Source organism: Naumovozyma castellii, chromosome 1 (genome assembly GCF_000237345.1).
Source record: "Naumovozyma castellii chromosome 1, complete genome".
Lineage (NCBI taxonomy): Eukaryota > Fungi > Ascomycota > Saccharomycetes > Saccharomycetales > Saccharomycetaceae > Naumovozyma > Naumovozyma castellii.
This window is the reverse complement of record NC_016491.1, coordinates 2,837,455-2,862,726: the sequence shown is the minus strand read 5'-3', so window position 1 is coordinate 2,862,726 and position 25,272 is coordinate 2,837,455. Positions and strand designations below refer to the sequence as shown.

Genomic DNA, 25,272 nt, shown 5'->3' with positions numbered 1-25,272 from the left:
AGCAGAAATAATGAGGGTAAGAAATAGAGCATTGGTTCTGACACTACTTTGCCTCATCTCTATTTATATTTTATTTGGAAAGGGTGTGTACCAGCGATCTCGAAAGGGTTCTATCCTAGAAAATTCTGGTTGGTTACGCCCTAACTATTATTCGAAAGGAGACCCTGTTGAGTTAATTGTCAACAAGGTTGAGTCAGATTTAACTCAGCTTCCCTATGCATATTACGATCTACCCTTCACATGTCCGCCAACAATGCATAAGAAACCTTTGCATCTTTCCTTGAATGAAATAATTCGTGGAGATCGTAAGTGGCAAAGTGATTACATTTTAAACTTTGGCGAAGATGATCAATGTCATATTCTATGTACGAGGAAAACAACGAAAGAGGGAATGAAGGAAGCCCAAGAATTGGTAAAGAACGGATATGTTGTCCAGTGGTTAATTGACGATGAACTACCAGCGGTAACGACTTTTATTTCTACCACTGATCACAAGAAGTACTATGCTTCAGGATTCCCATTGGGCTTTGTCGATCCAGAAACAGGAAAAACATATTTAAATACACATGTTATGATCGTTATCAGATACAACACGGTTGACACTAACAAACACACAATTTTTGGATTCGAACTATATCCAAAATCCACTGTAGACTTTCATTGTCCTGGTGCATCTAAAGATTACGAACAATATGAACTCGTTGTACCGGAGAATGATGATGATCTCACTTTTATTCCATTCACATATTCCGTTTATTGGAGGGAAGAGTATTTAGTTGATTGGGAACATAGGTGGGATCTATATCTGAATGCCGGGGAACTTTCCAATGATAAGAGCAAGCAATTCCACTGGATTAGTTTGGCCAATTCATTTGGTATTGTCTTTCTAATATCTTCAATTACTGCTGTTATCTTATACAGAACGTTCAAAATTTCTCGAAGATCCTTTTCTGATATTAGTAAAGAGGAAGATGATAAGGGATCCATTTATGTAGTGGCAAGGAAATGGCTTCTTAATGAACAGACACCACTAGCAAATGTATTGATAATTTTTGTCTCTATGGGAGTTCAATTTTTATTTACTGTTCTGGGATCATTAATCATATCCTGTTCCTTGAAAAAGTTACACAATGTGAGAGATTCTGTATTGACGATGGGACTCCTGTGTTTTGTTACTGGGGCCTTTATGGCCTCCTTTACAGGTGCTCATCTATTAAAAAGCAGAGAAGAAATGTGTTCAGAGTCGCAAATGAAACCAACTAGATACTATCCAGTATTTGCATTATTATGCGGATCACTATTACCAAGCTTTGTAATGCTCGTGGCCCTTCTCTTGAACTCAATTGTCTGGGCGCATGATTCCACTCATGCGTTACCATTTGGGACAGTCCTATTTTTGATTTCGGTCTATTTTGTGGTTTGCATTCCTCTAAGTTTGCTAGGTGGGTATATAGCTGTAAAATCGACAAACAGCAAGCCTTCTTTCTCATTTAGCATTGGGAATTATTCCGATAGGATCTTTGTCTATAAGACTATAACCATGAGCCCATCGGTGCTAATAAACAGACCACTTTCATCACTAGCAATCTTGGCCGGTGGTTTATTTCCCTTTATTATAATATACGTTGAGCTTCAATATGTCTACAAGTCCTTATGGTTGGAGAAAACTACATTTTACTATTTCTATGGTTTTTTGTTGGCTAATATTCTCTTACTTTGCATTGTAATATGTGAAATATCTATCATTGGTACATTTATTTTACTTAATTCAGCAGACAAGAACTCTAACAATTGGAGATGGACCAGTTTTCAGATTGGTGCTAGCTGTGCATTTTATATGGAGGTGTACTCACTCTATTACGTCTTCTTTATCCTTAACATCCGTGGGTTCTCATCCATTTTCATTTCTGTGTGCTACGGTACACTGTTTAATATAATGTGTGGATGCGCAACGGGATCAATTGCATGCTTAACCAGCCATTGGTTTGTGCAGAAAATTTATAAGATGAAATACCATAAGTAACTACCCTTTGACTCTTACCACATTTTCTAATATAATTTATAATTGACAAAATTGAAACTTAACTATATATTAATATGATAAATAAGACGTATTCAGTACAACTATAGACTCATTATAGGACATTTCATTCATTTTTAGTATACGTTTTTAACTTTAGAATCGGCGTTATCATTAGAACATAGAGTATAAAATTATTTCCCTAGTTTTTCTAGATATAAGTTACAATAGTTGTTGATTTAGAATTCTACATTTTGGTTTGAATGGCTACCATCATGTCTATAGTTTGCATTGTTTTCAGTGTGCTGTTGAACATAACCGCCCATGGCACTACTATTTGGTTTATTTTGATTATTATATTGGTTGTAGGAACGACGGTTACCTTGATTGTTGTTGTTATAATTTCTCCTATTGCCACCACTATAATTACCATCTCTCCTATAATTACCTCTACTTCCACTAGAAGGATATCTATTATTCTGATATTTTCTGTCTCTATTGCTATTGTTCATATTATTATTAATTTGTTGCTTTACAATGTCAATGATATCATCCTGTAGATTAATATATTTGATAAACGTACCTCTAACATAAATCTCAGTAGATTTTACAACTTCAGTTTGAGGAGTAGCAATTGTATCAGAACTCTTATATTCACTGACATTAGATAAAGTCAAATTCATCCAATTATCAACGTTAGTTAGTTTACCTTCTACTATTTCCCCATTTTTCAATTCCACACGCATTTGTTGGCCCTTTGCGTTAGTAAGCAAATACAGCGGTAACATTTGTTGAAATAACTTGTATTTGAGTAAAGCTTCAGAATAGATCTCTTTATGTTATAAACAAATACAGAGTTTTAGTAGTATCTTACTCTGCAAAGGGATCATTAATGTCTTCCTTCTACTCTACGTACGTACTAAAATTTGAAACTTTTCAAAAGTGGAATGTATCGTCTGGGACGAAAAAATAGCACGTGACCAAATCTGAATTTGACAGTAAACAAAACAAATATAAATGAACGTTAGACATGATATTAAATTAGCCGCCCAAGTTTTCAATGGTTCAATCATATACAATTACTCGTAGTTGCTTGTACTTTTTTTATTGAAAAAGAGCCACCTCCTACAGAAGTTAGAAAGAGGTAAAAAGTGTGTCTATTGGAAAATAAAGAGTTGTTTGTTTCTAGTTGAACACCCTGGAACCGATAAAACTTCCTAATAAATATCTTCTTTCTTCACTGAACTTCTATTAACAAATTACACCCATTTTCAGGATTGACATTGTTTAAGAGTGAGTACGCTTTGTTTGACCCTTTTCAATGATACCAAAGAAATGAACAAGAACGAGCATGCATCTTCCCCGGAAAACAATTCGTCGTCTGAAACAAAACAAATCAAAAAACTATTGTCACAGGAATGCGGATTAGCAGAGACAATAGTTATGGTTTGTATAATAAGTTGTATTATCTCAAGTTTTGCTCTTTACGCAATATAATGCGTTAACGCGTCACAGGAAATCCACTTGACGCGTCATGCCCCTTTCGGGTAAAGCCAGGCGTTAATGAGAACAAATTGCAACATTTTTTCAATATCTATATTCAATATGACTGTACGTGAAACCTTATCTAAACTGCCCCATCTTTGAAAGTTTATATCACAATAAGGTTTGCTATATTGTAATTCGATAACAACATAATATTGAAATATTGGATTTGCTTTTGACACAGGGAATTGCATTGCATTGTATTATATTCATTTTGGCTACATATCAACTCCCTTCAGCCTTTTACTGATTCCATTCAACTCAATCGATTCATTCACACGACATGGATAGTGGGAAAGGCGGATCAGTTAATAATATGATTCTCAACGAAACGCAGTCAAACCATTTGGCCGTTAATTCGAAAGCTATCCAAAGAGCGGGAAAACATTTAGGAGCTAATTTAAATTTGACACCACAAAGCTCTCAACCAACCATTGAGATAGCCAAATATTCCGATACAGAAGTTTATGAATGTTACATCAAAGGTTTTGAATCTCGTATTGTTATGCGAAGAACTAAAGACGATTGGATTAATGTAACCCAAGTATTCAAAATTGCTGATTTCTCGAAAGCCCATAGGACCAAAGTTTTAGAAAAAGAATCAAGTGATATGATGCACGAGAAAGTACAAGGTGGGTATGGTAGGTTTCAAGGGACTTGGATTCCATTAGAATCAGCATTGATGCTAGTACAGAAATATAAAATCAATGACCCAGTGGTTACAACTATCTTACACTTCAAACTTGATCCGGCAAATCCTCCTTCAAAAAGAAGTAAGAACAGTGTTCTAAGGAGGACATCACCAGGGACCAAGATAACCTCACCATCTAGCTATAACAAAACGCCAAAGAGAAAAAGCCTTTCTTCATCCCAGAATAATACGACCGGATCCAAAAAAACCAAGGCTAAGGACATGAAATATCAAGCTAATCCAAGTCCGTTACAAAATTTAGTATTTCAAACACCACAACAATCACATGTATCATCAGCTTCAGGGCAAAGTATGAATTCTCTGAATACCACTCATTTAAACTTGATTGAAACAAATGCGAAAAAAGTCAACAGTAATAAATCAATGTCATTTGGAGGCATAAGTGAGACGCCTGCATCAAATGGATATTCTACAACTCAGAAACCACTGCAGTTTTACCCTATACCGACAAATATAACGCATCAATCCAAATACGCAACACGTTCTCAACCCAATCTTGATACAGGATATTCAAGAAATGATAAGAATAATGATCAACACATGCCTCCGTTTTTGACCTTTGTTCCTGAAAATCCGCAACTAGCCTACGATCAAGTCCCATCTACACTTTCTAACATGAATAATATTCCAACTAAGAGTTCCTTCAATAGACCTAACAACAATGGTATACAATCATTCGAATCGTTCCATCCACAAACTTTTAACAATAACAAAACGATAGATAATAAAAGCAGAAAGAGACCGGCATCGCTAAAAAAGCATTCCTCCAAGGTATTGGCAAGTAAAGACCACCCTATACTACTACAAACCTTAAAAGAACATAGCAAGACGAACAAATCAGCGATAGATAACACAGATATAAGTGGTGGTCAGAAAACTCGCTTTAACAATTATTCGAATGGCTCTGAAATTGAAACATTCTCAGGGTATGAAAAACCTACTCCTACCACCTCGGCATCAATTACACCCCATTATACAGAATCAAGCTTATATTCTGGCGCTAAACTCACAGGAGATGAATATAAAGAAACCATACTTCATGTGTTGGCCTCTGAATCGCATAATGAAATTGACCACACTTTATTTGCAAAACTATACCACCCACCACCAGATTTCGACATTAATTTTGAAATTGATGAACAAGGCCATACACCTTTACACTGGGCAACGGCAATGGCAAATGTTCCATTAATTAAACTGCTGATTATTTTGAATGCCAACGCATTGCAATGCAATAGTTTGGGCTTTAATTGTGTAACAAAATCTGTTTTCTACAATAATTGTTACAAGGCGGGGAATTTTTCTGAAATTATATCAATTCTTAGGATCTGTCTCATTACACCAGATTCCAATGGGAGATTACCTTTGCATTATTTAGTCGAACTAAGCGTTAACAAGACTAAAGATCCAATAGTCATTCATTCATATATTGATATGATTTTACAGAGCTTGATGGAGCATGACTTTCCTGCTTTAAAAATGTGTTTGAATTATCAAGATACAATGGGTAATACTGTACTACATCTAGCAGCCTTAAATGTAAATTTGGAATTATGCAACAAATTATGTTATATGGGTGCATCTATGGATCTCCCAAATATTGACGATGAGACACCATCAACTATCCTGGCGAAGTTTAACATGGTGCCTCCGACAACATCTAACATCCATCGTATTAAAGAAGAAGATGCATCGAACCAGCAAGTATTAAACGAGAAGATAATTTCAACAAGATATAATCCTGAAATTGATAATAGAACTATGTTGAAATCCGAGTCTTCAAGTAACAAGGAAAGCGTTAACACAAATAAAACTGAATCTCATCTAGTTGACAGCATTGATGTTACAGAGAATGATGATACACATTCAGAAACTCAACATCCGACAACAATTAATACTATACTAGATGAGCTTTCTCCAATGCATTCACTGGTAACGTCATCTGTTATCAAAGATACTAAACGTACTTCTCATATGCTACTAGAAAAGTCCCCTATGCTATATAAGAGGCGGTCTACTTTTAATGATAACAAGGATTCTAGTCTGCCAAACGGCACAATTCATATTGATAATACAAAAAAATCTCCAATAGAGGCCATTAAAAGACGGAAGGAAAGTAGACTAACAAAGATAGCAACAAGAATCACGCAGATAAGTACAAAACTAATGACTAACATCAACGTCGAAGATAATCAACTTTCTAATGAAATAGACACCAGAGAATCTGAGCTAGGAAAAATCAACCGCAGTTTATCAAGTAATAGAGAGCACGAATGCGAAATCTTTGAAACCCTGAATAAGGAGGATCAAGGTATAAATAGTTTGGAAGAATTGTCAGAAAAGAAGGAGGAGATGCAGACTGCAGTTAATTCTGCGAAACAAACTTTCATACAATCGATGGAAAAAGGACAAGCATTAAGTTTGGCTACACTTGCACAGGATGAAGAGTCAGAAGCAAACGTAGACGATGAAAGCCCCCGATTCGAATCACTAACTGTAGACTCTGATCGATTGAAATTTGCAATAGAGATGACTTTATTACAATTTAAGAGACGTTCAAGATTAAAGGGAATCACGGAAGCAAGATGCAAAATTAATACTTCCAGTAAAATAAACAAATATAGACAATTGATTGGAATGACAATTGAGAACATTGACTCCAAATTAGACGACATTGAGAAAGATCTTCGGGGTACCATATAACCAATATTCTGTACAACTTATACATACTCACATAATAGAAAATCCATAAAACTAAACGTATTATGCCAGTATTTTCTTATTTAAGATTGACATTCACTTCGCCGCGTTTCTTTTTTCGTGGCAAGATTTTTTTTTTCGAGATGCGCAAATCGATGAGCTGAAAAAAAATTTCAATAATCAACATTAATGGTTTTAGTGCAAAAATATAATACATTTCAGTTTTTAGTAGGAGCAAGGAGCCCATATTAACTTCACATCCCTAACATTGCTTAGACTAACTCATCATTTACGATGGATGAACAATTTTTGACTCAACTTGAACATACCTTAAGTTCAATTGTGCAACCAAATTCCGCAGGGTTAAAGGAAGCTACAAAGACATTACAAACGCAATTCTTTACTCAAGCTGCCTCTGTTCCAGCATTGATTCATATTTTGCAGAACAACCCCGATGATGCTTTAAAACAATTAGCAGGTGTGGAATCCAGAAAATTAATTTCAAAGCATTGGGATGCTCTAGATGAAACAATCAAAGCCCAGATCAAATCATCATTGTTGCAAACTGCATTCAGTGAGCCAAAAGAAATTATTCGTCATGCTAACGCTCGTGTGATTGCAGCTATTGGTTCCCAAGAGCTAGAAACTAATAAATGGCCAGACTTAATCCCAAATTTAATTCAAGCAGCCTCTGGTGATGACGCCACTACTAGACAAACGGCTATTTTCATTCTTTTCTCTGTGTTGGAAGATTTTAATCCAGCGTTGACTGCCTACATTGATGATCTATTGAACCTATTTGCACAAACTATTAATGACCCAGCATCTTTGGAAACGAGATCCTTGTCTGCCCAAGCTTTGAACCATGTTTCTGCCTTAATTGAAGAACAGGATGAGATTAATCAACAACAAGCTGCAAAATTCTGCTCTTTAATCCCATCAGTTGTTAACGTCTTGGATGCTGCAATTAAAGCTGACGACACTGATAATGCCAAGCTTCTTTTCAATTGTTTTAATGATTTCTTGTTATTGGATTCTCAACTAACTGGGAACACTATTGCTGATTTGATTAAGCTGAACTTGCAAATTGCTGTCAATACCAGCATCGATGAAGAGATTAGAGTTTTCGCTGTTCAATTCATTACATCAGCACTATCTTACAGAAAATCCAAGGTATCTCAAAGTAAACTTGGTCCAGAAATTACCTTAGCTGCCTTAAAGATTGCCGCTGAAGAGATCGATGTGGATGATGAGTTAAATAACGAAGAAGAAGTCTGCAGAAAACGAGAAAATACACCATCTTTGACTGCTATTAGATTATTAGCCTTTGCTTCTTCAGAACTACCACCATCTCAAGTGGCAACTGTTATTGTTGAACATTTACCAACCATGTTGCAATCAACCAATCCATTTGAAAGAAGAGCAATCTTACTGGCTATATCTGTAGCTGTCACAGGTTCTCCAGACTATATTTTATCCCAATTTGATAAGATTATCCCAGCTGCTATTGCTGGGTTGAAGGACCCAGAACCAGTAGTAAAATTGGCCGCCTTGAAGTGTGTGTCTCATTTGACTACTGATTTACAAGATGAGGTTGCTAAATTCCACGAGCAATTCTTACCATTAATCATCGATATCATTGACACAGCCAAGTTTGTTGTTATTTACAATTATGCAACTGTTGCTTTAGATGGTCTTTTGGAATTTATTGCTTACGATGCTATTGCTAAGTACTTAGAACCTTTGATGAACAAATTGTTTTATATGTTGGAAAATAACAATTCTTCCAAGTTGAGATGTGCAATTGTTTCTGCTATTGGTTCAGCTGCTTTCGCCGCTGGTACTGCTTTTATCCCATACTTCAAGCCAAGTGTTCAATATTTAGAAAAATTTATTCAAAACTGTTCTCATATTGAAGGTATGAGTGAAGATGACATTGAATTGAGAGCCATCACCTTTGAAAATATTTCTACCATGGCCAGAGCTGTTAGATCTGATACCTTTGCTGAATTTGCTGATCCTTTAGTGAAGGCAGCATACGATGCTATCAAGACCGATTCTGCAAGATTAAGAGAATCTGGTTATGCTTTTATTGCTAACTTGGCCAAGGTCTACGGTGAAAACTTTTCTTCTTTCTTAGAAACTGTCATTCCAGAAATTTTCAAAACTTTGCAATTGGATGAATATCAATTTAACTTTGACGAAGAAGAATTAGAAGCGTTGTCAGGTGGTGTGAATGAAGAAGAACTAGCTAACAAATTCACAGTCAACACTGGTATTTCTTATGAAAAGGAAGTTGCTGCTGCAGCTTTATCTGAATTAGCCTTGGGTACCAAACAACATTTCTTACCATATGTTGAAGAATCTATGAAGGTTTTGAATCAACAAGTCGATGAATCTTACGGTCTAAGAGAAACCGCCTTGAATACAATTTGGAGTATTGTTAAAGCTGTTTTATTAGCAGCCAAGGTTGAGCCAGAAAAGTATCCAAAGGGGATTCCAACTGGTTCTTATGTTGATGCCAGTGCCCTAGCAATTATCCAAAGTGCTAGAGAAACTGCCATAAATAACTTGACTGATGAATTTGAAACATCAATGGTCATCACAATTTTGGAAGATTTTGCAAACATGATTAAACAATTCGGTAGTATTATTATTATGGACAATGGTGATTCCACAATGTTGGAAACTTTATGTCTACAAGTTTCTCAAGTACTAGCTGGTACTCATGCTTGTCAAACTATTGATATGGAAGAAGATGTTCCAAAGGATGAAGAATTAGATGCCTCTGAAACAGAAGCTACTTTGCAAGATGTTGCCTTAGAAGTCTTAGTCAGTCTGTCACATGCTCTTGCAGGAGACTTCGCTAAGATTTTCGAAACTTTCAAGCCTTTACTCTTCAAATTGTTTGAATCTAAATCTAAGAACAAAAGATCGTCTGCCGTTGGTGCTGCTTCAGAGCTTGCTCTTGGTATGAAGGAATCTAACCCATTCATTCATGAAATGATGGAGGCTTTGGTCATCAGATTGACAACTGACAAGTCATTAGAAGTCAGAGGTAACGCCGCTTACGGTGTTGGTTTATTGTGCCAATATGCTCCATTCGACGTATCTGCCATTTACGGTCCAGTTCTTAAAGCCATGTATGAATTACTAAGTACAGCTGACCAAAAGGCCTTAGCTTCAGAAGATGACGAAGCCACTAGAGAAATCATTGACAGAGCATTTGCTAATGCCACTGGTTGTGTTGCTAGAATGACTTTGAAACATGAAACTCTTGTTCCAGTCGAACAAACACTACCAGCTTTATTAGCTCATCTCCCACTGAACACCGGATTCGAAGAATATAACCCAATTTTCGAATTGATTATGAAATTGTATCAAGAGGGTAATGCTATCATTGTCAAGGAAACTCCAAAGGTTGTGGAAGTACTAGCTACTGTATTTACAAAGGAACAAGAAAGAATCAAGCTAGAACAAGAATCTACCTTAGGTAGAGAAGAAAACATGGATAGATTGAAGCAATTCCAAACCGAGGAAATGAAGTTGAAGGTCATTGAATTGCTGAAGTACTTAAACACTACCTACAATGGTATTGTTGCACAAAACCCTGTTTTGGCCGGTGTTATTGCCTAAACTGTATAATATGTCTACTACGGGCTCTTATCTTTATATCACGTGTATATTTTCTGGTATCGTTTAAAATATAGAAGAATCTTATTAGCGCGTTTTTCTTTGTCTTTTCCAATTTAGGATATTTCGAGATTTTCATGAAATTTAAGTACGGCGATGAAAATGTTGAGATCTGGAGTTTGTGCCTGAAAATCGTTGGTGAAAGATTTTTGAGTAAAAGATTTTCATTTGGGTAGGTAGAAAAGATCTTATCGAGGTTTTCCAGGAAATTATCCTTTTGAAACGATCAAGCAAAAGACACTGATGGTTTCCCCTAATCTTGGTGGTCATGGTCATACTTCAAAGGGAATACCGGCAGGTAATAATAACCGATATCGGGAGAGGGAGTCTCCAAAGGACACAAATAGCGAATCTTTGCAGCTGAAGCGAGAGTATAAGAAACAACTTAATGAGGCGATTTACAATTTTCTGATGAAATCATCATTATCGTCGACAGCCAAGGAATTCGTGAGGGATGTTGATGCTCAATGTGAAGTTTCTGATCCCAAATCGGGCTCTATTCATGGCAGCGGGCAGGAATCGCTGTATGAATGGTGGCAGATATTCTGGGATTTTTTCAATACGGGGATCCAAAGAAGTGGATCGGAAGTAACTCAACAGTACTTTCGTATTATTACAGCTCAAGAAAATGAAGAGCAAAATTATAGGAGCATTGCTGCTCAAACGGCGAGACTACAGTATATTAATGAAGAGAGGGGCTATTTCAGGAATGACTCCAGAGATCCGATGTCGACTGCAATGTCAATAGCAAATGCCTTTTCAAACCCCACCACAACGCTGTTTACGGTACCAGATCATACTTCTGACCCAGGGCTTGCAATGAATTCTATCCATACACCACATGAAGGTTTTCGATATCCAATACAGCCGTATAACACACATTCAGCCACTGACAGTGCTAATTATTCTTTTATGACGCGAGAACAAACTCAAGTGAGGAACCCAATTCGCAAGCACTCTTCAATTATGAGTGGGGGGCTACCCAGGACACCAAATAGCAATAGTAAGAAGATTGAAAAATTGAATATTGGCGATCCAATATCAGGTTTAACTAAGAAACGTGTCAAAGCGTTTAAAAAAAAACTGGATAAAGAACAAAATCCTATTATTTTGAAATCAAAGAAATTGAAAAAGAATGCACATGAATTTGATGATATCCCTGGAACAGATAATTTTTATGTGGAACAACCAAGATCAACGGCAATTACAGGAACCAAAAAGAGCCCTTGGATCAAAAATCGAAAGGAAAGGGAGGCCACCTCAAGGACTTCAAAGAGACAAATAAAAAAGAAAGCAGCCAAGAATATGGATAAAACTAAAACTAGTATCACGTCATCAACCACCCAGAAGGCGACTCCAACGGAGAATGTTCTATCATTCAACAGCACGAATTTGGTTGAACAAAGTATGAGCAAAGGACCATTAGCTAGTCCGCTAACTACTATACATGAGTTACCTAGGGAATCAGATATTTTGCATAATAAGATGAACCACAAACAATCAGCGGTGAAAAAGGTAGGGTCGCCTTCCGCGACAATATTTCCACAAAATGTTAAGCAAAGCGTAGGTGAAACTAAAGCCTTTTACCAGACACATTCATCTAACGAGGAAGCGATTACTCTTAAGGTAGCCCCACATAGTGATAATTACGACTTCGGCTTGCATAATGAACACGAACTTTTATCGATCGGTATATCACCAGCCAAGCCAGTATATGACTCAACTATGTTAGTCGCTTTGCATGGTGATTTAAAGGGTGAAGTTACTACTGTTGAAGGGCATAAATCTGACAAAATACGAGATGACAATCATGAATATGAGAATCATTTCGAAGACGCAAACGAACATGATCTTAACTTTATGAACTGGCATTAGGTAGGACCATATATATGTGATATGAATTATATGTACATACTTAAAACCTTGTATTATACAAATATGAAAACAACTCTTTTGGAGTATTAAATATCGTGGTACGTTCTTTTAACCGCCAAGGCGCTTATGTCAATCGCGAAAGACGACCGCGCAATAAATTACTGTAAAGAAATAGAAGATCATAAATGAGATTCATTGCTAAAATGTTAATATTATTCAAAGAAGAAAAAAAACAAGGGCGATTGGGAAGGAATAACTATGGCTTTTTTTTCTACATCAAATAGTAACCAAGGTACATCTTCGACAGCAGCTACGGAAGCTGATTTAGCCAATGATATTGTGCTTAACAATCCAGCAGAAGATTCCATTTCAGATATAGCATTCAGTCCCCAACAAGATTTTATATTCAGTGTGAGTTCATGGGATGGGAAAGTCCGAATCTGGGATGTTCAAGGAGGTGTAGCTCAAGGCAGAAGTCAATATGAGCATGCAGGTCCAGTATTATCAACTAGATGGTCTAACGATGGTTCTAAAGTGGCATCTGGGGGCTGTGATAATATTGTAAAACTATTCGATGTCGCCAGTGGACAATCACAACAAATTGGTATGCACGATGCCCCTGTAAAGGCTGTAAGATTTGTCAATTGTGGTCCGTCAAACACCGAATGTTTAGTGACAGGTTCTTGGGATAAATCCATCAAATACTGGGATATGAGACAACCTCAGGCTATTTCTACTGTCATCATGCCAGATCGTGTATATACAATGGACAGTAAACAACAGTTACTTGTTGTGGGAACTGCGGAAAGACACATTGCAATAATAAATCTTAACAATCCAGGTTCCATATTTAAAACCACACTCTCTCCATTAAAGTGGCAAACAAGAGTTGTTTCATGCTATAATGAAGGTGATGGATATGCCATTGGTTCAATAGAAGGAAGATGTGCTATAAGGTATGTAGATGATGAAATGCAAAAGAAATCTGGATTTTCATTCAAATGTCATCGTCAGAATAATCCCAACAGAACAGCAGGCTCACAACAATCTTTGGTCTACCCTGTAAACAGTATTGCCTTTCATCCTATTTATGGGACCTTCGCTACAGCAGGTGGGGACGGGTGTTTCCATTTTTGGGATAAGAACCATAGACATAGATTGAAGGCATTTCCTTCACTACGATCCTCAATACCGGTGGTAAATTTTAATAGAAATGGTTCCGTGTTTGCATATGCATTGAGTTATGATTGGCACGAAGGACACATGGGAAACAGACCAGACTACGCCAACGTTATAAGACTACATCCCACCAGAGATGATGAGGTAAAAGAAAAGAAGAAAAGATAGAGCATTCAATATGTAATAATTACTTACAAGCATAAATATTTTTAATATATCAATAAGTAAAAAAATACGGATCAGGTACCTGGCAATATACTGCTACTATGCCTAAATTCGTTTTAAGGTAATCCTGCAAAGTGTCTCATGTCTCTTCTCAAGATTGAGGGTTTCTTAGATTCTTGTTTTGAAGTATCAATATCATTTTTGTCATTATCCTCAATAATAACTTCTTTTCCGTTATATATCTCTCCCTTAGGATTGTTTTCATTATCACTAGATAATTCTTTATCACCCAAAATTTTCTTAACATTCAAAGTAGAGTTATCAAAGATTTCTTTCCTGTATCTATTAGTAAGTAAAGTGGAGTCAAGCTTCCTCTCTGGAATAAAATCGATGATACTGGCTATTTCAAAGTGAAACTCATTTGATAAGTTTTGGTAATTTTGCTTTACCTCCTCAAAATCAGTCTTTATGGGTATTGGTAATATGATTTGCTGTAGTGGGAGTGGCTGGTATCCTCCTGGGATCGTTTCATTTAAACAATTACTTTGAGGCCATAGCTTCAATATTTTCCGGTACACCTGATCATGATACCAAGAATTCCTCAAGTTTATTTCTCCATTAATTGACATTTCAAGCTCGAACAAAAACCATAGTCTCGATACGTCAACTAGTTTCATATTTTCAATAGTGCAGAAAAAATGTGGACATTTATTTGCTGAGGTTTCAAATTTGAATATTTCCTTCTGTAATAATCTCAAATTTTGTTTCGTCAGAATGGGGTATTTTGTTTCATCTGTCAAACATGAGTCATTAGTTTGGTTTTTATATGGAGCTTTGGGTTCTATTCCAGCGTTAGACGTTATTGGGGTATTGATATTTGATGATCTAGCTGGCTTTAATGAATTTTTCAGGGACAAGTTTCTTTTTTTGTGGGGCACATTTACATCCTTACGTTGTAATATTAATTTTTTGGGTATCTCTTGCTTGCGTTTCATTCAGAACTCGTTATATGTGAACTTTTTGTCGTGAAGATTGACTATGGCTAGCTCCCTTTTAATCTCTCGATGTGGTTAGAGTGACACAAAAATCGATTGAAGCTCAGCGCGTAGTTGGAAAAAGCTCTTGAAGTTGCTACCTCATTTACGGCATATTACAAGTCGGTTTATAAGCCCTTCATTCTGAACAATATATAAGGAGTTTTGCAAAAATTAGTAGATCTCCTGTAATTCACTATCAATGAAGTATTCAAATACAGAAGTATAAAGTATCATTTTCAAATGATACTTATAGTTCTGTAGACACGTCCCTTGTTGGCTCAAGCAATTCATACTTTTAAGGTGTGTGGATACTGGCCAGTTGCTAGTGTGTCTACAGATCCCAAAAATGTTTTGGTCTGAGAAGTACCTATGTTGTGGTCCTATTTTGGTTTCTTCGGACTTTGCATTAATTTTAGTTAAAACTCCGAGGCCAGACAAATTTATGACTTGTCTTTTGGTGTTTTGAATGCAACTGTCATTTTCAAACATATCTCCTAATTTGTAGTTCTATCATTTTGGCTCCCTTAAACGTCTCCAAAATTTAAATTATTGATTATTATAGGTAGTTCTCCATTCATTTTGTTGTGAGCGATTTTCTCATTTAAAGTACTGTTCAGTATGTTAATGCTATAATAGTGTCATAAATATCTAATGGATGCAACAAGCAAAGATGTGTTAATAGGGTTGCTTGAATAATTTTATTAATGACAAGGTACCCATTTTGGAATTCTTTTCTTCAAATTTAGAGTCTTTTCCTTCCAGTATACAAATAAAAATTGATAAATAACAGGATGGTGTTAGGTGTATTTCGATAAACTCAACAATATATAATTGTGGCTCAAGACACCTATAGTATGGACTGATGGTAGTTGCTAAGATGCTAAGAGTAGACTTAATCAACAAATATATTGAAAAAACAATATTTATAAGCAATTATTCAAAATATATATGCAAACCTATAAACCATTCTCAATTTAGAACATTTTTGCGGTTGCATCTTTCACCTCATCTTAAAAATCCCATTTGACCAAAAGCACTACCGGTGCAAAACTAAGCAACAGGGCCACAAAGTTAATAAGGATTGCACTGGAGAGATACCAGCGACGGTTCTTTCTTGTTCTTTCGTCTTCTCTCTCCTTCTTTCTGATTCACAAGCCTCGTAGACTCAGTATCATCGTCCCTGCTTCTTTAGCTTTGGTCTTCCCTATACGATTTGGATGCCTTTCCTGCTGTCAACCCTCCTTCAGTTAATCCCCCTGCTGTTGACCCTTCTGCTGTTGGCTGTACTGTTAGTTCTAATATTAGTTCTAATGTTGGTTCCGATGTTGGTTCCAATGTTGTTGTTTTAGCCGTCGAGCTGGGCCTGGTCAGTTAAAAGTGTGGGTGATGGATCCACCAATGAAACTTTCACTCCAAAAGTTCCTGATCTTTTCCTTAATGTGGTTGAGTCATGTGGCACAGTTTTGAAGTTGATGTTCTAGCCGCCGACGTCACTTCATAACAAAGGACCTCAGTCTAACAATTCAAATTCAGAACTGTGACAAATGACCTCAACCACGTTGAGAAAAAGATCAGGGACAGTGGGAGTGGAGGTTTCCATGGGGGATCCAACTCTCTCTGTTTCAGCTGAGGAGGCCCAGACCTCGACGGCTAAAATAACAAACATTAGAACTCACACCTGAAAAAAAACTAGACATCATATTAGAACTAACACTACAATAAAGATCAGAAGGATGGACTGCAGGTGAAGCAATTGAAGGTGAAGAAATTGAAGGGGGGATCAACAGCAGGAATTAAAGTGGAGATTGTGGTACCTTACTTTATATATGATTTCAGGGAAATGCCCGATGCGCTGCAAGACGAGGGTAACACCAACAGTGATAATAACGACAGGATAAAACTGTACCAAATGTTCTTACGTATAAATATTACAATATTCTATAAGTGGCTCAGAACCACAAATGCAAAAACTTTTTAAAAAGACTTTGCTTGGCCAGCTCTTTTCTTTCACACCTAAGTTCCTCTCTACGAACATGCAAGTCCACTTGCCTTCTGCCTGTGTCGAGATCCATACCGTCAATCCAACCGTAAATTCTCTTTTCCTCACGTACAATTTATGTTCAAAGTAACATTCTATATACTAAGTTCGTTTGTCCTGAGTTTGAATCCAGCCGAAGTGGGGTGTGTATTTGGATGTTATTTTCCCATACGGGAAACCCGTAATGAAAAGAGAATACTAGTATGATGTACACAGTGAGTAAATATTCTTTACGACAGTTAAGCTTCTCATCATTCATTATTATTTAATCAATTTGCTGTTCACTATATAGTCTAGAAACCTAAAAGAATACTACCATAAAATATTGACATCCGAAAGATCAAGTCTTAATTAACGAAACTAAAGAGAAAAAGGAAATAAAAGCCTAGTAACAAACATGATAAAATGTCACTCCAGAAAAAATAGAAAAATAAACACTGGAGAACATATAAGAACGGGAAGCAGACCTGTTTTGAGCTCTGACATAAATTTGTGATTCAATTGAAATGCCAATACAAGCCAACAAAGGAATGTTAGAATATTAGCTACTATCGTTAAAAAGCAAACCTCCATACAAAAGCCAGGGAACCAAAAAATAAAGGTTGTGAGGATACCACTAAACAACAAAAAACTTTCCAAGTAGTGCCAAACTTATAAACAATGCTGCGGGTTCCTTTGTGCCGTATGGCCATCTTTCAACAAGTACGACTTGGGCGTTTTCGTGAAACTCGCCGGCTTGATTTGGTAAATGTTCTTTTTCCACATCCACTGTTCTTGAATCCATTTTTTTACAAATTTTTCCTATTATTATCTTCAAAATAAACAGCTTTTAAGTCGGTCTATACAGGATTGCGTTGTAAGTTGGCCTCATAAACAAGTTCATAATACCTTTTTCGAAGGGGACCAAAACGTCATCGCAAAAAAAAAACTCCGACCATTTCTATTGTCTTTCTCAATTCAAAAATCACCTATTATCTTTATCTCTCGTTCAACTAATAGTGTCTTGCATTTTCTGCACTCAACTATCTTTGCTAGTTGAAAAATCCTCTTTTTTTCAAATACCCAAAACTATGACCTCATCTAAACCTCGGAGACACTTGAATCTATTTTTGAGATTGCATTAGTAGGAAGAGACCAAACTGAGCCTGATTACTGAGTAGCATGATAAGTTTGTCTTTGAACATATTCAATGGCACTTCTAGTGGACACCCCAAGTGGGATTGATAAAATAAATAAATAGATTAAGATAAATACGTTTATAAGCTAGTATATTGAATATCTATGCATCTGCTTAAACGGTTTTCATTATATAGTATTTTTAGTGGTTGACTAAAAATATCTTGAGATCTACTTTACCCGTTTCATGAGTCATAGCCTGCCATAACAATAGTCCCATTTATGGCAAGTGAAGCAATTAGTATAACGACGGCGAAATGATAGCAATACCCAATGAAATCATTACTTCTTATGAACACCATAAAAGATAAATTTACAATGCCTAGTAATGCAAAGATTCCCAACAAACAAGCCATTAGAATTTTTCTTTCTAAGGAGAAATCCCATTTTACAAGTGATAGAATAATGGGCGGGAAATATCGTAGCACCGCTATTATGTTAGTTATCGTTCCCCATAGTAAGTACCAGTGACGGTCCTTCTTTTGTCTTCTCTTTCGTTCTTTTTGCTTCGCAGACCTCAATGCCTCAGTATCATCGTCCCAACTTCTTAAGATTTGGTCTTCCCTCAACTTTATTGAGTGTACGTCACTTCAGAAGTGTGCCACATGACTTCAACCACATTAAGACTGTTGGTGGGAAAGTTTTCCTGGGGGATTCAACACCCACATATTCAACTGACCAGGCCCCAGACCTCGGCAGCTAGAACATCAGCATCAAAATTAACAGCATAGGCGACAGCATGACCAAGATCAATGAAGTTTAGGGAGGACCAAAGCTTAAGAAGCTAGGACGATGATACTGAGGCAATGAGGTCTGCAAAACAAAAAGAACGAGAGAGAAGACGGAGAAAGAACCGTCACTGGTATCTCTCCCATGCAATCATTATTAATATGGTATGGTAACAACACTTTCGACCCTAATTGTTGACCAGGTACCGTGAACTCAACATTCGCTGATTTCACTCTTGTCTGGGTCAGTCCATTGAGAAATGCTTATATGATTCAAACTCTATAAATGTTTCGGGATTGGTATTAGCTGACAGATAAATCTGAAAGCAAGTTCTCTAACTCCTTTTCATAGCCTTCATGGAGTTCAAGCAAATCCAGCAGCTCATCATCTTCTAATCGTTCAAGCTCATCTAATTGTTCTTGTTCTAATTCATCGATATGAGTTGGCGGTATACAATTTTGCTCTGCTTGTCTCTTTAAAGTTTCTAGTTCCCTTAATCGCTCTCCCTCCATGACAAAAGTCTCCATTTTCTCCAACCCCCCACGTTTGTTCAATACTCTCTCTTGACGTTTGTCGTTTCTTAAACTCTGTAGTTTTCGATACTGACCAACTTTTTTTTGTTGTCGCAACTCTATAGGAGGTGAAGACCATGGTGAAGTTTTCTCATTGGTGCGATCTTTTCTCTTAGTCAGGATATCCTCGATAACCGAATTGGATTCCTTATGATAACCACTAGGAGGACTACTGTTCACGCTTGAAGCTCTATCCTGGTGCGGTGTTTTGCACCTAGGACTTGATGTATCATTTTGCTTATCTTTTGCTGGCTCTATATGCTCTTCCATTTATGACCTATGGATGTCAATTTCTTTTGGTTATTCCCTATGTGTAAAAGTTATCCATCACACTGTGTCATTGACTAAAGCAAAGTGATCTCCAATAATTTAGGGAACGCGTAAGCAAAACGAGACGCGTTTTCAGCGACATATGAATTCAATATGATTCTGCAATATTTACCTACATAGTATGAAGAGAAAGACTCGTTAAAATGATAGCTGTGAATTTTTAAAAAGAATATATCCTATATAAATGAATAAAAAATGTTATTAAATGTGAGTACAGGAAATTTTTTAATCAACTTCTTCAACAGTTGGACCGGAATCAGCACCACCGGCACCGGCACCTGGAGCTGGACCTGCACCTGGCATTGGACCACCTGCACCTGGCACACCACCATTGGCACCGTAGAACTTAGTCATGATTGGGTTTGCAACGGCTTCTAGTTCCTTTTGCTTGTCCTTGTATTCATCGGTAGCGGCAGCTTGAGAAGCATCTAACCAATCAATAGTTTCTTGAGCAGCAGTTTCAATCTTCTTTGCATCTTCTTCACCAACCTTTTCCTTAAAGTTAGCTTCACCTACTGTGTTCTTCAAAGAGAATGCATATGACTCTAGACCATTCTTAGCTTGTACACGTTCAGCTTCCTTTTCATCTTCAGCCTTGAACTTCTCAGCTTCAGAAACCATTCTTTCAATATCATCCTTAGATAATCTACCCTTATCATTTGTAATTGTAATCTTGTTAGATTTACCAGTACCCTTTTCGACGGCAGACACATTCAAGATACCATTTGCATCGATATCGAATGTAACTTCAATCTGTGGAACACCTCTTGGTGCAGGTGGAATACCAGCTAATTCGAACTTACCCAAAAGATTATTATCCTTTGTCTTAGTTCTTTCACCTTCAAAGACTTGAATTAGAACACCTGGTTGATTATCAGCATACGTTGAGAAAGTTTCTGATTTCTTCGTTGGAATGGTAGAATTTCTTGGGATCAATTTTGTCATAATACCACCTGCAGTTTCAATACCTAGAGATAATGGAGCCACATCCAGCAATAGCAAATCTTGAGTCTTAGATGAAGTATCACCGGTTAAGATAGCAGCTTGAACAGCAGCACCGTAAGCGACAGCTTCATCTGGGTTAATGGATCTATTTGGTTCCTTACCATTAAAGAAGTCAGTAACTAATTTTTGAACCTTTGGAATTCTTGTAGAACCACCGACTAAAACAACTTCATCAATTTGAGATTTATCCAATTTAGAATCAGTCAAAACCTTTTCAACTGGATCCAATGTTGATCTAAACAAATCAGCACATAATTCTTCGAATCTAGCTCTCGTTATAGATGTGTAGAAATCAATACCTTCGAATAGAGAATCGATTTCAATGGAAGTTTGTGAAGAAGATGATAAAGTTCTCTTAGCTCTTTCAGCAGCAGTTCTTAATCTTCTTAGTGATCTTTGATTCGAAGTAATATCCTTCTTGTTCTTTCTCTTGAATTCATTGGCTAAATGATCCACTAGTCTATTATCAAAATCTTCACCACCTAAATGAGTATTACCAGCAGTTGCTTTAACTTCGAAGATACCATCATCGATAGACAATAAGGAAACATCGAAAGTACCACCACCTAAATCGAAAATCAAGACATTATGTTCACCTTGACCCTTCTTATCTAACCCATAGGCGATAGCAGCAGCAGTAGGTTCATTAATAATACGTAAAACGTTTAAACCAGCAATAGTACCAGCATCCTTAGTAGCTTGTCTTTGAGAATCATTGAAATAAGCAGGAACAGTGACAACAGCGTCCTTAACGTCTCCACCCAAGTATTGTTCGGCAGTTTCCTTCATCTTAGTTAAGACCATTGATGAAATTTCTTCAGGGGTGAAAGTCTTAGTTTCACCTTTAAATTCCACTTGAATGGCTGGCTTACCTTCCTTTGGCACCACCTTGAATGGATAATGTTTAGCATCAGCAGTTACTTCAGGGTCATCAAACTTACGACCAATCAAACGCTTAGCATCGAACACGGTGTTATGTGGATTGATAGCAGCTTGATTCTTAGCGGCATCACCAATTAATCTTTCAGTATCAGTAAATGCAACATAAGATGGAGTAGTTCTGTTACCTTGATCGTTAGCGATAATTTCCACACGATCATTGGTGAAGTGTGCAACACATGAGTAGGTAGTACCTAAATCAATACCAATTGACTTTCCCATAATAATAAAAAACTTTTGTAGTTAAAAATTTTCTTTTAGTAAATCGTTTATAATCGATAAACTTGCTTGATTTTTTCTGTAAAGAGAAGAACTGAATAAAATATAGAACGAGACAAGGAAAATCAGAAAAGGAGTTGATCGACCTGGTTTTATATACTTAAGAGTAGGTTGTCAATGTGTTAGCAGATCTGTGTCTCTATCCCCTAATAGTATATTTTTCATTTTGTTCCAGGGAGTTCTGGAAAAACTCGGCCGAAAATTGCTCCTTCCAGAATCTTCGAGGCATTAACGAAGCAGAAGACAAACAAAGTGGCAAGATACTCGTTGACAGTCAATCAGGGAGTATCTACTTCTGGAACGAGCGAAAGAAATGTCAGGCAATTAGTGGATACGCAGGAGCCCCCTGGTTCATGGGTGAATATAATGGTTATTCGATGGATGATGCACTTGTCGGAGACCTTCAGGGAAAACCCCGACCAATTCTCGAGAGCAATGAGATGCCTATCTTGCTGTCATTAATGGTGTCGATGTCAAACAAATTACCTCGGAATCCCCTTACGTATGTTAGTTGCTACGACTTACATAATAGACTCCGCTTACAATAGTCGGTTTGTATTCATCCTCTTCATCCTCCGATTCTTGATTCGACTCCCTTTCATTATTATAAAATTCTATACTGGCATTGTCATCGCTATCGGCAGAGAGATACATTTCAGGATAGTTCTTCTTCAAGGCTTCCTCCGTCAATTTTAACGAGTCTCCATGGAATGAATCATAAAGACATCTCTTCCATACTTCAACATTAATCAACACATCGAAATATGTTTCAAGCATAAGCTTGATTTGCACTTGTAGTATATGATCCAATTCATCTATCTTTTCTTGTTCTACTTGTTTACTAAAACATATGAGTTCCAATATATTATGCCATTGTAAACTGGATGCATAATTGCAAAAAAGAATGGTATTTAGAAATGCAAACTGTAATTCTCCAAACAAGTTATCTATCGAACTGTCATAATATTTCTTTAAAATTATTTCATTTAAATAAAATGATTTATCTTGAAAATCATTCATTTCATGTCCAATTCTGATGGCTTCTTTTGATTTAAACTTAATCATAGTAAAATTTAAAGTACGTTCTTGGTTTTTTTCCTCATTTGAATTACCATCCGAAGAAGAGGAATGATAAGGCACGGCTCCCAATGAATCATGGCTTGCTAAAGTTTTCTCTAACAGATTGGCCTCTTCTTGGCTAGTCATCGAGGAACTGACATATGCATCGCCACAAGCTTGGCTGTTCAGAATGCTACAAACTTGTTTCCATTTAATATGTTTGGTTAGGGTGTACCATGTATCGTTTTCATCAATTTTAGGATACGGAACTATAGTTTGTTGTCTATTGAACTCCATTACAATCTTTTCGAATTTTATAGAATCATTTTCAATATATAATTTAAAAGATTCTGATTCATCATCAAATTTAATGTAATAATTTCCTTTTTGAATCCAATATCCGTATCTTTGGGATTTTTCCCCCTCATGTTGGAAGTGTATACAATGTACCGTATTGTCAGGTATATTTAAGAATCCGTGGAACGGTTGATCTTTCTTGACTTGGAATGAATAATGGTCCAACCCGATCGTAACGTCCTCGGGGATAGAAACAAACACTACGGTAGTCATTGTCTAATATGTGTCTCAAGATCCAAGATAAGAGATAGTTCTCACTGTAATAATGGGTTATTGTAGCTTTGTGAGATGAGCAATAATCAATAAAACCCTAACAATAACTTTCAGTGAACGCAATTTTTTTCGCACATTTCTATTTCTCTTGAAAAAAATGTATATAAGCGCACATTTAATTTTCCAACATCTCCCATATTTTCACCTATCCCATCAATGAAATAACCACACTTGGAGAAATTAAGCCTCTGCAGAATAACTGTGACTTCTGTGAGATCACACCGAACATTTATTCCCAGAGAGAAACAAAATTTCTTTTTGATCTTTTAATGATTACAATGATGAGAGAAATGTTACAGACCTGTACTGAACTAACATTTTTTAGTTATGCAGAGAAACTACTATTGCCTTTTTGCTGAGATTAATCATTAAATATCAGATTTATATTGAGTCTTGCATTTTAAATAACACACATTTGTTATGTAGTATCTTGAGAAACAGCGATAAGCAATATCCTGTTAAATCAGTGTCCAATGTAGCCTAAAAATGATTCTTAAAAACTGACAAGTCTCCAAATTACTCCCCGTCTTGAGAAGAGTCTGTATCAATCACAAAGCATACTCAACGTTACCTAACAATAGTTTTTGAATTATTTATTTTATTTTTAATATTATGATTTTAAGACTTTACTTAGATAAGAGTATGTATTATATTTAAATTGTACATGAGAAATAGAATAATGATAACGACGAAAAAAATAAACCTTTAATTAATAAGATGTTTATTTCTTAGCGGTCAATCTTCTCAAGTAGAAGGCTAATTCTTCACCTTCCAAGATGTAACCATCACATCTACCGGATTGACCTGGTCTGGAAGAGATGGCAGCGTATAATCTACCAGCACCGAATTGAGATTCGACACCAGATTCGATCTTAGCAGAAGCAGCTCTAGCAGCCCATTTCTTTTCAGAATTCTTAGTCTTGACGATTTCAGCAGCATCCTTGGTGTTCTTCTTACCTAAAGTTTGACCGTAGTGAGATTCGTACCATTGCTTGAATGGAGTGGCATCAATTTGGACAATAGCAGCCTTGGTTAAAGTGTTAGTTCTGACCAATTCATTGTTAGATGGATGGTAGACGACACCAGCAATTCTTGTCTTCTTGGCAACACCTTCAGAAGCCCAAGAAAAGTTACCAGTTTCAATTCTTAAAGCTCTGAACTTCTTGTTACCACCTCTGGTTCTAACGGTGTGGATTCTCTTACCACCAATCTTGGTGTTAGCTGGTTGACGGCCTAATTCAAACTTTCTCTTCTTTCTGAATTGAGCACGCTTAGCACCAGTGGCTGATCTTTTGTGACGAGAATCACGAGAAATACCCATTTTGATAACTGTAAATAAAGTTGTAATGAATTTTTGTTAGTAATAGAACTTCATGTTTGTTTGTATTATTATTTGAATCTGGAGAAAATTAAATAGGTCTTAACGTCAAGCCTTCCTTAAATGGTTGTGCATGTGTGAATTAATCTCATCAAACTCTAACAATGCTTTCAGATCCCTCCATAATAGTTTAAATCGTTGTAATTGTTCCATCCATTAGTGTCTAATCTACCAAATTCTCTATCTCATTCCCACTCTCCTTCAAATAATA

The 25,272-nt window shown here is 36.6% G+C and overlaps 11 protein-coding genes across 11 annotated transcripts; 5 read left to right on the top strand and 6 right to left on the bottom strand.

The window, feature by feature from the left end:
- Window positions 1–10: 10 nt before the first annotated feature.
- TMN3 (Tmn3p) lies at window positions 11–2,023 on the top strand (the record flags this gene model as incomplete). The annotated part of the gene is made up of 1 exon (XM_003674341.1): window positions 11–2,023. The coding sequence occupies one exon, from the start codon at window positions 11–13 to the stop codon at window positions 2,021–2,023; it is 2,013 nt and encodes a 670-aa protein (XP_003674389.1).
- A 236-nt stretch (window positions 2,024–2,259) lies between these two features.
- On the bottom strand, window positions 2,260–2,808 carry LSM4 (U6 snRNA complex subunit LSM4; the record flags this gene model as incomplete). The annotated part of the gene is made up of 1 exon (XM_003674340.1): window positions 2,260–2,808. The coding sequence occupies one exon, from the start codon at window positions 2,806–2,808 to the stop codon at window positions 2,260–2,262; it is 549 nt and encodes a 182-aa protein (XP_003674388.1).
- Window positions 2,809–3,848: 1,040 nt separating this feature from the next.
- On the top strand, window positions 3,849–6,980 carry SWI4 (SBF complex DNA-binding subunit SWI4; the record flags this gene model as incomplete). The annotated part of the gene is made up of 1 exon (XM_003674339.1): window positions 3,849–6,980. One exon carries the CDS (start codon window positions 3,849–3,851, stop codon window positions 6,978–6,980), a length of 3,132 nt encoding a protein of 1,043 aa, XP_003674387.1.
- A 291-nt stretch (window positions 6,981–7,271) lies between these two features.
- KAP123 (karyopherin KAP123) lies at window positions 7,272–10,613 on the top strand (the record flags this gene model as incomplete). Its single annotated transcript, XM_003674338.1, has 1 exon — window positions 7,272–10,613. One exon carries the CDS (start codon window positions 7,272–7,274, stop codon window positions 10,611–10,613), a length of 3,342 nt encoding a protein of 1,113 aa, XP_003674386.1.
- Window positions 10,614–10,913: 300 nt separating this feature from the next.
- On the top strand, window positions 10,914–12,545 carry NCAS0A14480 (uncharacterized protein; the record flags this gene model as incomplete). Its single annotated transcript, XM_003674337.1, has 1 exon — window positions 10,914–12,545. One exon carries the CDS (start codon window positions 10,914–10,916, stop codon window positions 12,543–12,545), a length of 1,632 nt encoding a protein of 543 aa, XP_003674385.1.
- Window positions 12,546–12,803: 258 nt separating this feature from the next.
- Window positions 12,804–13,892, top strand: GLE2 (RNA export factor GLE2; the record flags this gene model as incomplete). Its single annotated transcript, XM_003674336.1, has 1 exon — window positions 12,804–13,892. One exon carries the CDS (start codon window positions 12,804–12,806, stop codon window positions 13,890–13,892), a length of 1,089 nt encoding a protein of 362 aa, XP_003674384.1.
- A 113-nt stretch (window positions 13,893–14,005) lies between these two features.
- On the bottom strand, window positions 14,006–14,884 carry MAM1 (Mam1p; the record flags this gene model as incomplete). Its single annotated transcript, XM_003674335.1, has 1 exon — window positions 14,006–14,884. The coding sequence occupies one exon, from the start codon at window positions 14,882–14,884 to the stop codon at window positions 14,006–14,008; it is 879 nt and encodes a 292-aa protein (XP_003674383.1).
- A 4,287-nt stretch (window positions 14,885–19,171) lies between these two features.
- On the bottom strand, window positions 19,172–19,711 carry RTT105 (Rtt105p; the record flags this gene model as incomplete). The annotated part of the gene is made up of 1 exon (XM_003674334.1): window positions 19,172–19,711. The coding sequence occupies one exon, from the start codon at window positions 19,709–19,711 to the stop codon at window positions 19,172–19,174; it is 540 nt and encodes a 179-aa protein (XP_003674382.1).
- Window positions 19,712–19,996: 285 nt separating this feature from the next.
- On the bottom strand, window positions 19,997–21,937 carry NCAS0A14440 (uncharacterized protein; the record flags this gene model as incomplete). Its single annotated transcript, XM_003674333.1, has 1 exon — window positions 19,997–21,937. The coding sequence occupies one exon, from the start codon at window positions 21,935–21,937 to the stop codon at window positions 19,997–19,999; it is 1,941 nt and encodes a 646-aa protein (XP_003674381.1).
- Window positions 21,938–22,501: 564 nt separating this feature from the next.
- On the bottom strand, window positions 22,502–23,623 carry AAR2 (U5 snRNP complex subunit AAR2; the record flags this gene model as incomplete). Its single annotated transcript, XM_003674332.1, has 1 exon — window positions 22,502–23,623. The coding sequence occupies one exon, from the start codon at window positions 23,621–23,623 to the stop codon at window positions 22,502–22,504; it is 1,122 nt and encodes a 373-aa protein (XP_003674380.1).
- Window positions 23,624–24,404: 781 nt separating this feature from the next.
- NCAS0A14420 (40S ribosomal protein eS8) lies at window positions 24,405–25,004 on the bottom strand (the record flags this gene model as incomplete). The annotated part of the gene is made up of 1 exon (XM_003674331.1): window positions 24,405–25,004. One exon carries the CDS (start codon window positions 25,002–25,004, stop codon window positions 24,405–24,407), a length of 600 nt encoding a protein of 199 aa, XP_003674379.1.
- Window positions 25,005–25,272: the final 268 nt, after the last annotated feature.